This window comes from Entelurus aequoreus, linkage group LG14 (assembly GCF_033978785.1).
Source record: "Entelurus aequoreus isolate RoL-2023_Sb linkage group LG14, RoL_Eaeq_v1.1, whole genome shotgun sequence".
NCBI lineage: Eukaryota > Metazoa > Chordata > Actinopteri > Syngnathiformes > Syngnathidae > Entelurus > Entelurus aequoreus.
Genome location: NC_084744.1, coordinates 59,969,902 through 59,984,693, shown reverse-complemented (window position 1 = coordinate 59,984,693; position 14,792 = coordinate 59,969,902). Strand labels below are relative to the sequence as shown.

Here is a 14,792-nt window from a genome sequence, read left to right as displayed (position 1 = left end):
TGGTTGGACCAGGACCTACAACGTATCACAAGTGATACAACAGTGAGCAGCGTAATTAGTGTTTTCCCCTAAGAAGTATGAGATGCATTACACGTAGCATCCACAGGAGGGCAGTGAGTGACGTGACAGAATGATCCCACCACATTGTGACAAAGAAGAAACCAGAGTCAGCTGAGAAATGTGAATCATTTGACTGACACTTCAGTATCAACATTGTTGATGCAAGGTGACATTACTCATAATATACTCTTTTTAAAATGTCATGTAACTCCAAATGACTCAATTGGCATTTTATTGCATTACAATTACTGATGTTTCAAATATTATGTTTATAGAGGGAAAATATACCATTTACTGTATTATTTTGCAGTGTGTTGCAATAATAAATGATGGCTTTCTGATTCTATTTGATATTTCTTTATTTGACAAATAACTCCCGTTAGGAGGAGCTGCACTTATTTGGAATAAGTGAGAAAACATCGCGTCTTCTTTTTGTAGGATTTGAAAGTCAATGAAGTCAAAAAGCATTGTCCTACTGACATAGGAGCTAGCTTATCTCTTGGCGTACAGCTACTAGCCGAGCACGCCCGTGTGTGAGTCTTCTTAGGTTCATATATGGAAGTGCATTTCAAAAATGAATACAATTTGTTCATAAGGACCAATAAAAAGCTCCAGTTTCCAAAGATCTGAATGAATGAGTAGTTGATGCTTCAAAGGCCTCTAGATAGTTTGACCTGTACTGGCCCTCAGTTGTCATTGTTTTTCTTCTTTTGCAACACCAGAATGACTCATTAAGTTGAAGGATGCGGACACGTTTGTTACTGGATACTTTTTAATGTGCTTCTTCTTTATGTAACTATAATTACTATGTAGGTGTAAAGGTAGACGTGTGCAGAAATACAACTGAGGAAGGAAAATAATTCCAATGAAGGAACGTCAATTAGCGACAAAACTTCTGGAGCTTCTGTTTCTTCATGCTGTTAACTATCTGTCGAGCTGTGGTACACCAAAGAACTGTATTTTAATGTTGTCATTATGATGGTACTTAATGAATACTTAGGTCTACTACACTACTGTATTTTAATGTTGTCATTATGGTGGTACTTGATGAATACTTAGGTCTACTACACTACTGTATTTAATGTTGTCATGATGGTGGTACTTAATGAATACTTAGGTCTACTACACTACTGTATTTAATGTTGTCATTATGGTGGTACTTAATGAATACTTAGGTCTACTACACTACTGTATTTAATGTTGTCATTATGGTGGTACTTAATGAATACTTAGGTCTACTACACTACTGTATTTAATGTTGTCATTATGGTGGTACTTAATGAATACTTAGGTCTACTACACTACTGTATTTAATGTTGTCATGATGGTGGTACTTAATGAATACTTAGGTCTACTACACTACTGTATTTTAATGTTGTCATTATGATGGTACTTAATGAATACTTAGGTCTACTACACTACTGTATTTAATGTTGTCATTATGGTGGTACTTAATGAATACTTAGGTCTACTACACTACTGTATTTTAATGTTGTCATTATGGTGGTACTTAATGAATACTTAGGTCTACTACACTACTGTATTTAATGTTGTCATGATGGTGGTACTTAATGAATACTTAGGTGTACTACACTACTGTATTTAATGATGTCATTATGGTGGTACTTAATGAATACTTAGGTCTACTACACTACTGTATTTAATGTTGTCATTATGGTGGTACTTAGTGAATACTTAGGTCTACTACACTACTGTATTTAATGTTGTCATTATGGTGGTACTTAATGAATACTTAGGTCTACTACACTACTGTATTTAATGTTGTAATTATGGTGGTACTTAATGAATACTTAGTACTACTACACTACTGTATTTAATGATGTCATGATGGTGGTACTTGATGAATACTTAGGTCTACTACACTACTGTATTTAATGTTGTCATTATGGTGGTACTTAATGAATACTTAGGTCTACTACACTACTGTATTTAATGTTGTCATTATGGTGGTACTTAATGAATACTTAGGTCTACTACACTACTGTATTTAATGTTGTCATTATGGTGGTACTTAATGAATACTTAGGTCTACTACACTACTGTATTTAATGTTGTCATGATGGTGGTACTTAATGAATACTTAGGTGTACTACACTACTGTATTTAATGATGTCATTATGGTGGTACTTAATGAATACTTAGGTCTACTACACTACTGTATTTAATGTTGTCATTATGGTGGTACTTAGTGAATACTTAGGTCTACTACACTACTGTATTTAATGTTGTCATTATGGTGGTACTTAATGAATACTTAGGTCTACTACACTACTGTATTTAATGTTGTCATGATGGTGGTACTTAATGAATACTTAGGTCTACTACACTACTGTATTTAATGTTGTCATGATGGTGGTACTTAATGAATACTTAGGTCTACTACACTACTGTATTTAATGTTGTCATTATGGTGGTACTTAATGAATACTTAGGTCTACTACACTACTGTATTTAATGTTGTCATGATGGTGGTACTTAATGAATACTTAGGTGTACTACACTACTGTATTTAATGATGTCATTATGGTGGTACTTAATGAATACTTAGGTCTACTACACTACTGTATTTAATGTTGTCATTATGGTGGTACTTAGTGAATACTTAGGTCTACTACACTACTGTATTTAATGTTGTCATTATGGTGGTACTTAATGAATACTTAGGTCTACTACACTACTGTATTTAATGTTGTAATTATGGTGGTACTTAATGAATACTTAGTACTACTACACTACTGTATTTAATGATGTCATGATGGTGGTACTTGATGAATACTTAGGTCTACTACACTACTGTATTTAATGTTGTCATTATGGTGGTACTTAATGAATACTTAGGTCTACTACACTACTGTATTTAATGTTGTCATTATGGTGGTACTTAATGAATACTTAGTACTACTACACTACTGTATTTAATGATGTCATGATGGTGGTACTTGATGAATACTTAGGTCTACTACACTACTGTATTTAATGTTGTCATTATGGTGGTACTTAATGAATACTTAGGTCTACTACACTACTGTATTTAATGTTGTCATTATGGTGGTACTTAATGAATACTTAGGTCTACTACACTACTGTATTTAATGTTGTCATTATGGTGGTACTTAATGAATACTTAGGTCTACTACACTACTGTATTTAATGTTGTCATTATGGTGGTACTTAATGAATACTTAGGTCTACTACACTACTGTATTTAATGTTGTCATTATGATGGTACTTAATGAATACTTAGGTCTACTACACTACTGTATTTAATGATGTCATTATGGTGGTACTTAATGAATACTTAGGTGTACTACACTACTGTATGCTAATAAAGAGTATGTCTTGTGTCCATGGTCTGGTCTTCAGTCCTACCAAATGGGTGACGAGGACTACAACTTTGCACCCATCACTCCCCCTCACCTGCCGGACCACATGCTGCCCCCTCACCTGCCCCAGGACTCCCCCACTGGACCCTATGGCTCTCTGGACGGGCCGGCCCACTCGGCCCCCCACCATCCCTACCAGCTGCAGGGCATGAATGTCCCCAGAATGCCCCGCAGTCAGGATGGCGCCACCATGCTCAACCAAGATGGCGGCACCTTCAGCCCCGACGGTGCGGCCATGACCAGCACTCTGTCGGTGGTAAGTGGACTTCAATCATAATAATCATCATAATAATAATAATAAGATGTTGCAAAATGTGAAGATCCACTCCTGAGTGAAATGTAAATGCTATAAAACACTGGTCTTTAAGGGTAGATGTTGGTGTGGTTGTAGTCAGAGGGGTAGATGTTGGTGTGGTTGTAGTCAGAGGGGTAGATGTTGGTGTGGTTGTAGTCAGAGGGGTTGATGTTGGTGTGGTTGTAGTCAGAGGGGTAGATGTTGGTGTGGTTGTAGTCAGAGGGGTAGATGTTGGTGTGGTTGTAGTCAGAGGGGTTGATGTTGGTGTGGTTGTAGTCAGAGGGGTTGATGTTGGTGTGGTTGTAGTCAGAGGGGTTGATGTTGGTGTGGTTGTAGTCAGAGGGGTAGATGTTGGTGTGGTTGTAGTCAGAGGGGTAGATGTTGGTGTGGTTGTAGTCAGAGGGGTTGATGTTGGTGTGGTTGTAGTCAGAGGGGTTGATGTTGGTGTGGTTGTAGTCAGAGGGGTTGATGTTGGTGTGGTTGTAGTCAGAGGGGTAGATGTTGGTGTGGTTGTAGTCAGAGGGGTAGATGTTGGTGTGGTTGTAGTCAGAGGGGTTGATGTTGGTGTGGTTGTAGTCAGAGGGGTAGATGTTGGTGTGGTTGTAGTCAGAGGGGTAGATGTTGGTGTGGTTGTAGTCAGAGGGGTTGATGTTGGTGTGGTTGTACTCAGAGGGGTTGATGTTGGTGTGGTTGTAGTCAGAGGGGTAGATGTTGGTGTGGTTGTAGTCAGAGGGGTTGATGTTGGTGTGGTTGTAGTCAGAGGGGTAGATGTTGGTGTGGTTGTAGTCAGAGGGGTAGATGTTGGTGTGGTTGTAGTCAGAGGGGTAGATGTTGGTGTGGTTGTAGTCAGAGGGGTAGATGTTGGTGTGGTTGTAGTCAGAGGGGTTGATGTTGGTGTGGTTGTAGTCAGAGGGGTTGATGTTGGTGTGGTTGTAGTCAGAGGGGTAGATGTTGGTGTGGTTGTAGTCAGAGGGGTTGATGTTGGTGTGGTTGTAGTCAGAGGGGTTGATGTTGGTGTGGTTGTAGTCAGAGGGGTTGATGTTGGTGTGGTTGTAGTCAGAGGGGTTGATGTTGGTGTGGTTGTAGTCAGAGGGGTTGATGTTGGTGTGGTTGTAGTCAGAGGGGTTGATGTTGGTGTGGTTGTAGTCAGAGGGGTTGATGTTGGTGTGGTTGTAGTCAGAGGGGTTGATGTTGGTGTGGTTGTAGTCAGAGGGGTAGATGTTGGTGTGGTTGTAGTCAGAGGGGTAGATGTTGGTGTGGTTGTAGTCAGAGGGGTTGATGTTGGTGTGGTTGTAGTCAGAGGGGTTGATGTTGGTGTGGTTGTAGTCAGAGGGGTTGATGTTGGTGTGGTTGTAGTCAGAGGGGTTGATGTTGGTGTGGTTGTAGTCAGAGGGGTAGATGTTGGTGTGGTTGTAGTCAGAGGGGTTGATGTTGGTGTGGTTGTAGTCAGAGGGGTTGATGTTGGTGTGGTTGTAGTCAGAGGGGTTGATGTTGGTGTGGTTGTAGTCAGAGGGGTTGATGTTGGTGTGGTTGTAGTCAGAGGGGTTGATGTTGGTGTGGTTGTAGTCAGAGGGGTTGATGTTGGTGTGGTTGTAGTCAGAGGGGTTGATGTTGGTGTGGTTGTAGTCAGAGGGGTTGATGTTGGTGTGGTTGTAGTCAGAGGGGTTGATGTTGGGGTGGTTGTAGTCAGAGGGGTTGATGTTGGTGTGGTTGTAGTCAGAGGGGTTGATGTTGGTGTGGTTGTAGTCAGAGGGGTTGATGTTGGTGTGGTTGTAGTCAGAGGGGTTGATGTTGGTGTGGTTGTAGTCAGAGGGGTAGATGTTGGTGTGGTTGTAGTCAGAGGGGTAGATGTTGGTGTGGTTGTAGTCAGAGGGGTTGATGTTGGTGTGGTTGTAGTCAGAGGGGTAGATGTTGGTGTGGTTGTAGTCAGAGGGGTAGATGTTGGTGTGGTTGTAGTCAGAGGGGTAGATGTTGGTGTGGTTGTAGTCAGAGGGGTTGATGTTGGTGTGGTTGTAGTCAGAGGGGTTGATGTTGGTGTGGTTGTAGTCAGAGGGGTTGATGTTGGTGTGGTTGTAGTCAGAGGGGTTGATGTTGGTGTGGTTGTAGTCAGAGGGGTTGATGTTGGTGTGGTTGTAGTCAGAGGGGTAGATGTTGGTGTGGTTGTAGTCAGAGGGGTAGATGTTGGTGTGGTTGTAGTCAGAGGGGTAGATGTTGGTGTGGTTGTAGTCAGAGGGGTTGATGTTGGTGTGGTTGTAGTCAGAGGGGTAGGTAGATGTACAGTACTTACTGTACCTTTGATGGATTATACATCATCACTTACTGTACCTGGATTGTACATCATCACTTACTGTACCTTTGATGGATTATACATCATCACTTACTGTACCTGTTCAACCTTTGATGGATCTTCACTGTATGACCACTTACTGTACCTGGATTATACATCATCACTTACTGTACCTTTGATGGATTATACATCATCACTTACTGTACCTGGATTATACATCATCACTTACTGTACCTTTGATGGATTATACATCATCACTTACTGTACCTACATTATACATCATCACTTACTGTACCTTTGATGGATTATACATCATCACTTACTGTACCTACATTATACATCATCACTTACTGTACCTTTGATGGATTATACATCATCACTTACTGTACCTACATTATACATCATCACTTACTGTACCTTTGATGGATTATACATCATCACTTACTGTACCTTTGATGGATTATACATCATCACTTACTGTACCTACATTATACATCATCACTTACTGTACCTTTGATGGATTATACATCATCACTTACTGTACCTTTGATGGATTATACATCATCACTTACTGTACCTACATTATACATCATCACTTACTGTACCTTTGATGGATTATACATCATCACTTACTGTACCTTTAATGGATTATACATCATCACTTACTGTACCTTTGATGGATTATACATCATCACTTACTGTTATTTTGATGGATTATACATCATCACTTACTGTACCTACATTATACATCATCACTTGCTGTACCTTTGATGGATTATACATCATCACTTACTGTACCTACATTATACATCATCACTTACTGTACCTACATTATACATCATCACTTGCTGTACCTTTGATGGATTATACATCATCACTTACTGTACCTTTGATGGATTATACATCATCACTTACTGTACCTACATTATACATCATCACTTGCTGTACCTTTGATGGATTATACATCATCACTTACTGTACCTTTGATGGATTATACATCATCACTTACTGTACCTTTGATGGATTATACATCATCACTTACTGTACCTTTGATGGATTATACATAATCACTTACTGTACCTTTGATGGATTATACATCATCACTTACTGTACCTTTGATGGATTATACATCATCACTTACTGTACCTACATTATACATCATCACTTCCTGCCTTATTCCATACATTTACTACTGGTTGCCTAGCAACTATGCCTGGATCAGCCTTATGGAGGTGGAGAGGGAGAGAGAGAGATTGAAGTCTGTGTGTGTGTGTGTGTGTGTGTGTGTGTGTGTGTGTGTGTGTGTGTGTGTGTGTGTGTGTGTGTGTGTGTGTGTGTGTGTGTGTATGTGTGTGTGTGTGTGTGTGTGTGTGTGTGTGTGTATGTGTGTATTTGTGTGTGTGTGTGTGTGTGTGTATGTGTGTGTATGTGTGTATTTGTGTGTGTGCGTGTATATGTGTGTATGTGTGTGTATGTGTGTGTGTATGTGTGTGTGTGTGTGTGTATGTGTGTGTGTGTGTGTGTGTGTATGTGTGTGTGTATGTGTGTGTGTGTGTGTGTGTGTGTGTGTGTGTGTGTGTGTACAACAAAGTCAAGGCTGCTCTTGCAGTTGATAGTGAAATGTGGGCTGCTCATAGTTGACCTACTTTACAAGTCTCATTGTGTTGCTAACATGATGACTAGTGGTGTGATGACACCTGACCAGCTAACATGATGACTAGTGGTGTGATGACACCTGACCAGCTAACATGATGAGATGACTAGTGGTGTGATGACACCTGAGCAGGTAACATGATGAGATGACTAATGGTGTGATGACACCTGACCAGCTAACATGATGACTAGTGGTGTGATGACACCTGACCAGCTAACATGATGACTAGTGGTGTGATGACACCTGACCAGCTAACATGATGAGATGACTAGTGGTGTGATGACACCTGACCAGCTAACATGATGAGATGACTAGTGGTGTGATGACACCTGACCAGCTAACATGATGACTAGTGGTGTGATGACACCTGACCAGGTAACATGATGACTAGTGGTGTGATGACACCTGAGCAGCTAACATGATGAGATGACTAGTGGTGTGATGACACCTGAGCAGGTAACATGATGAGATGACTAGTGGTGTGATGACACCTGAGCAGCTAACATGATGACTAGTGGTGTGATGACACCTGAGCAGGTAACATGATGAGATGACTAGTGGTGTGATGACACCTGAGCAGCTAACATGATGACTAGTGGTGTGATGACACCTGAGCAGGTAACATGATGAGATGACTAGTGGTGTGATGACACCTGAGCAGGTAACATGATGAGATGACTAGTGGTGTGATGACACCTGAGCAGGTAACATGATGAGATGACTAGTGGTGTGATGACACCTGAGCAGGTAACATGATGAGATGACTAGTGGTGTGATGACACCTGAGCAGGTAACATGATGAGATGACTAGTGGTGTGATGACACCTGAGCAGGTAACATGATGAGATGACAAGTGGTGTGATGACACCTGAGCAGGTAACATGATGACTAGTGGTGTGATGACACCTGAGCAGGTAACATGATGAGATGACTAGTGGTGTGATGACACCTGAGCAGGTAACATGATGAGATGACTAGTGGTGTGATGACACCTGAGCAGGTAACATGATGAGATGACTAGTGGTGTGATGACACCTGAGCAGGTAACATGATGAGATGACTAGTGGTGTGATGACACCTGAGCAGGTAACATGATGAGATGACTAGTGGTGTGATGACACCTGAGCAGGTAACATGATGAGATGACTAGTGGTGTGATGACACCTGAGCAGGTAACATGATGAGATGACTAGTGGTGTGATGACACCTGAGCAGGTAACATGATGAGATGACTAGTGGTGTGATGACACCTGAGCAGGTAACATGATGAGATGACTAGTGGTGTGATGATTTAATCTCAATTCCTAATCGATAAAAAAAGAATCCTACCCCCAAGACTAGAATCAGATGGTGCCCAAAGATTCACAGATTTTTGGAGAAAATGCAAGTATTTGAAGTAGTGTGTGAAATATGTTGAATAAAGAAGTTGTTGACCTGAGCTCTACCACACTGACCACACAGATGCAGCAGATGGTCAACTCCGACTCTCGCTTCACCAGCAGCCAGCAGCCCATACAAGCTGCCCTGGGACCCAGGAGCCAATCAGGAGCCGGCCAGCTGGCCACCATCAACCAATCCCAGCTGACCCACAATTCTCCTTCTCCTCCTGGGAGCACATCTGCCACACCCTCACCTTCCAGCTCACCACACCAGGACGACCACGATGACAACCTCAGGGTAGCAAACTCTTTTTACCATCATGTGTGTATACACGCTATGGATGGACCAATATGCTTTTAACATCATGTGTGTGTATGTGTGTATACACGCTATGGATGGACCAATATGTTTTTTATCATGATGTGTGTGTGTGTGTGTGTGTATACACACTATGGATGGACCAATATGTTTTTTATCATGATGTGTGTGTGTGTATACACGCTATGGATGGACCAATATGTTTTTTATCATGATGTGTGTATGTGTGTATACACGCTATGGATGGACCAATATGCTTTTATCATCATGTGTGTGTGTGTGTGTGTGTGTGTGTGTGTATACACGCTGTGGATGGACCAATATGCTTTTATCATCATGTGTGTGTGTGTGTGTGTGTGTATACACGCTATGGATGGACCAATATGCTTTTATCATCATGTGTGTGTGTGTGTGTGTGTGTGTGTGTGTGTGTGTGTGTGTGTGTGTGTATACACGCTATGGATGGACCAATATGCTTTTATCATCATGATGTGTGTATGTGTGTATACACGCTATGGATGGACCAATATGCTTTTATCATCATGATGTGTGTATGTGTGTATACACGCTATGGATGGACCAATATGCTTTTATCATCATGTGTGTGTGTGTGTGTATACACGCTATGGATGGACCAATATGCTTTTATCATCATGTGTGTATGTGTGTGTGTATACACGCTATGGATGGACCAATATGCTTTTATCATCATGTGTGTGTATGTGTGTGTGTATACACGCTATGGATGGACTAATATGTTTTTTATCATGATGTGTGTATGTGTGTATACACGCTATGGATGGACTAATCTGTTTTTATCATCGTGTGTGTGTGTGTGTGTGTGTGTGTGTGTGTGTGTGTGTATACACGCTATGGATGGACCAATATGCTTTTATCATCATGTGTGTATGTGTGTGTGTATACACGCTATGGATAGACCAATATGTTTTTTATCATGATGTGTGTGTGTGTGTGTATACACGCTATGGATGGGCTAATATGTTTTTTATCATGATGTGTGTATGTGTGTGTGTGTATACACGCTATGGATGGACCAATATGTTTTTTATCATGATGTGTGTGTGTGTGTGTGTGTGTGTGTGTGTGTGTGTGTGTGTGTGTGTGTGTGTGTGTGTGTGTGTGTGTGTATACACGCTATGGATGGATTAATATGTTTTTTATCATGATGTGTGTGTGTGTATACATGCTATGGATGGACCAATATGCTTTTATCATCATGTGTGTGTGTGTGTGTGTGTATACACGCTATGGATGGACTAATATGTTTTTATCATTATGTGTGTATACACGCTATGGATGGACCAATATGTTGTTATCATGGCCTTTGATGTGATTGACCAATATGGTTATTGTCAGGGCCAATACTGATTATTAGTGATCAAGGAGGCCAATAAGCAATATTTGGAGCTGATATGAATTTGCAGTAAAAGTTATTTAAGGCTTTAAGTTGTTTTTTCAACATTATTTTTGAGGAAATGTGGGGGCAGTAGCAACATCAACTTTTAGCACCTTTTATTAGGTGTGTGCTTCATTAAAATGAACAAGCATCTTTATTAGTGTGTCTAGAGGACAAACACTGACACACCTTCACCTGCGCAGGGCGAGAAGCGGCCTGCAGCCTTCGACATGTCCAAGAAAGCCAAGACGCCCAAGAAGAAGAAGCGGAAGGACCCCAATGAGCCGGTGAAGCCGGTCTCTGCCTACGCTTTGTTCTTCAGGGACACCCAAGCCAACATCAAGGCCCAGAACCCCAACGCCACCTTTGGGGAGGTCTCCAAGATTGTGGCCTCCATGTGGGACGGCCTGGGAGAGGAACAGAAGCAGGTAGAATGCCATCTCTTTGTCACAAGTTAGCCACTGCCTTCATTTTCATGACAACTACACAATTCCTGCAACCATTTTGATGTGGTGCTGGGAACCTCTGCTAAAAGGCTAGCATGCTAATGTTAGCTTGTTATAGTAACACAATCTTACTTGCCAGATGGAGGCAAGTCTCAGAATCCGTGAATTTTAAGTTAAAATGAATATATTGATCTAAAATACTACTGTAACTTTAGCATGTTAACATAAGTGAAGTAAGCATACTTCTAAGATGGCGACAATCTTTTAAGAAGTCATTATTTGTGCTTTTCAACGGTTACAATTATTTCATTTGAGCATGCTGGCATAGGATAAGTTAGCATACTTCTAAGATGCTGTCAAGTATCAAATGTCTAAACAAAAAAACCACAGTTAAAAAGATTGCTTAAAACGTTAGCATATTTATGTTAGCATGGTAACCTTTAGCATGCTAACAAGATAGCATATTTATGTTAGCAGGGTAACCTTTAGCATGCTAACAAGATAGCATATTTATGTTAGCATGGTAACCTTTAGCATGCTAACAAGATAGCATATTTATGTTAGCATGGTAACCTTTAGCATGCTAACAAGATAGGGGCAGGTATCAAAATCCATGGTTTTTTTGGTTGAAATAATACAATTATAAAATAAATAGAATGAGCTAAAACACCACCATAAAAGATTAGCATGCTAACATAAGTGAAGCTAGGCAGAAACAAGTAAATAATCAATAATAAATACACTTACAGAGAAGTTTTTAAGCGCAAAAACGAAGACTAAAGTGTTAAAGCTTTTATTTTCATTTGAGCTTTTTATTGACAGTTTAGTTAGGAAACATGTATTATTAGTCATTTAGTTAGAATTGATTTTAGCACTGCATCATTTCATTTTTGTTTGTTTGTCATCAGCCTCACCAAAGCCTTGATAATAATCTTTGTGATCAACACCTGCTTGTATATCATTGGACAAGGTTTATCTTGTTCATAGGTCAGATTAGAATTATTGAAGAGGATTCTAATCAAGAGTTCATATTTGATGTGTAGTGAAAAAGTTAGGCCCCGGATCAAAAAGGTTAAGAATCTCTGACCTTTTTAAAGAAAATATATGCAAATTATTTGATTATTTATTTTGCTGAGAGAGTGAAGTTGAGTGATATCACAGTGAAATGTAATGTTGATACTGAAGGTGTACAAGAAGAGGACTGATACTGCTAAGGAGTATCTGAAGTTGAGTGATATCACAGTGAAATGTAATGTTGATACTGAAGGTGTACAAGAAGAGGACTGATACTGCTAAGGAGTATGTGAAGTTGAGTGATATCACAATGAAATGTAATGTTGTTCCTGAAGGAGTACAAGAAGAGGACTGATACTGCTAAGGAGTATGTGAAGTTGAGTGATATCACAATGAAATGTAATGTTCCTGAAGGTGTACAAGAAGAGGACTGATACTGCTAAGGAGTATGTGAAGTTGAGTGATATCACTATGAAATGTAATGTTGATACTGAAGGTGTACAAGAAGAGGACTGATACTGCTAAGGAGTATGTGAAGTTGAGTGATATCACAATGAAATGTAATGTTCCTGAAGGTGTACAAGAAGAGGACTGATACTGCTAAGGAGTATGTGAAGTTGAGTGATATCACAATGAAATGTAATGTTCCTGAAGGAGTACAAGAAGAGGACTGATACTGCTAAGGAGTATGTGAAGTTGAGTGATATCACTATGAAATGTAATGTTGATACTGAAGGTGTACAAGAAGAGGACTGATACTGCTAAGGAGTATGTGAAGTTGAGTGATATCACAATGAAATGTAATGTTGTTCCTGAAGGTGTACAAGAAGAGGACTGATACTGCTAAGGAGTATGTGAAGTTGAGTGATATCACAATGAAATGTAATGTTGTTCTTGAAGGAGTGCAAGAAGAGGACTGATACTGCTAAGGAGTATGTGAAGTTGAGTGATATCACAATGAAATGTAATGTTGTTCCTGAAGGAGTGCAAGAAGAGGACTGATACTGCTAAGGAGTATGTGAAGTTGAGTGATATCACAATGAAATGTAATGTTGTTCCTGAAGGTTTACAAGAAGAGGACTGATACTGCTAAGGAGTATGTGAAGTTGAGTGATATCACAATGAAATGTAATGTTGTTCCTGAAGGAGTACAAGAAGAGGACTGATACTGCTAAGGAGTATGTGAAGTTGAGTGATATCACAATGAAATGTAATGTTGTTCCTGAAGGAGTACAAGAAGAGGACTGATACTGCTAAGGAGTATGTGAAGTTGAGTGATATCACTATGAAATGTAATGTTGATACTGAAGGTGTACAAGAAGAGGACTGATACTGCTAAGGAGTATGTGAAGTTGAGTGATATCACAATGAAATGTAATGTTGTTCCTGAAGGAGTGCAAGAAGAGGACTGATACTGCTAAGGAGTATGTGAAGTTGAGTGATATCACAATGAAATGTAATGTTGTTCCTGAAGGAGTGCAAGAAGAGGACTGATACTGCTAAGGAGTATGTGAAGTTGAGTGATATCACAATGAAATGTAATGTTGTTCCTGAAGGAGTGCAAGAAGAGGACTGATACTGCTAAGGAGTATGTGAAGTTGAGTGATATCACAATGAAATGTAATGTTGTTCCTGAAGGAGTGCAAGAAGAGGACTGATACTGCTAAGGAGTATGTGAAGTTGAGTGATATCACAATGAATTGTAATGTTGTTCCTGAAGGAGTAGAAGAAGAGGACTGATACTGCTAAGGAGTATGTGAAGTTGAGTGATATCACAATGAAATGTAATGTTGTTCCTGAAGGAGTACAAGAAGAGGACAGAGACTGCCAAGAAGGAGTACCTGAAGCAACTGGCTGCCTACAGGGCCAGTCTGGTCTCTCAGGTACCAGACCAGCACACCTTGGGACTCCTTCAGGACTTAGTCAGGACGCCTTCAGGACTTAGTCAACAGCTGTTTTTGTCCTTCAGAGTTACAACGATCCATCTGAGATGAAGCCGGCCTCCTCCTCCTCCTCCATCTACACATCCAAGTCACCCGTCTATGCGGGCCAGCACCAGCACCCCAACATGTACATGCCATACCCCCACCACTCCACTCACCTGCCTCAGATGCACACCTTGTCCACCAGGGGCAGCGTACCTCGGCCCACCCTGTCCCTGGGAGGCTCCACCCCTCCCCACCAGGTCAGCCCCCCACTCCACAGCCAGACTCACCTGGGGGGGATGCAGCATCAGCATCAGCAGCACTCCATGGCCATGACACACCCCCCCGCCATCACACAGGTAATCATCTGATTATTATTATTGTGCAAGTACATCTATTTTCCTCCATTCAAGGAAATATAACATGAATAAATATGTATATATAGTAGGAACTTTTTATCAACTGCATTTTTATGCAATGATTTGTTTACACTGGAGTTTTGAAACACGGGACAAGCGGTACAAAATGGATGGATGGATCAGTTTTTCCAATCAAATTGTCAGCGTATTATCATTTTTTTTAAATTCAGTTC

General features: G+C 40.5%; 1 protein-coding gene across 1 annotated transcript in view; it reads left to right on the top strand.

Annotated features, from left to right (window-relative positions):
- The first annotated feature begins 3,451 nt into the window (after positions 1–3,451).
- Positions 3,452–14,792, top strand: part of LOC133665480 (thymocyte selection-associated high mobility group box protein TOX-like) — a 19,477-nt gene continuing 8,136 nt past the window's right edge. The window contains exons 1-5 of the mRNA XM_062070787.1: positions 3,452–3,720; positions 9,162–9,377; positions 11,019–11,243; positions 14,078–14,158; positions 14,245–14,559. Of these exons, the coding sequence (XP_061926771.1) occupies positions 3,454–3,720; positions 9,162–9,377; positions 11,019–11,243; positions 14,078–14,158; positions 14,245–14,559 (1,104 nt within the window). The 5' untranslated portion in view covers positions 3,452–3,453. The remainder of the gene's footprint in view (positions 3,721–9,161; positions 9,378–11,018; positions 11,244–14,077; positions 14,159–14,244; positions 14,560–14,792) is intronic.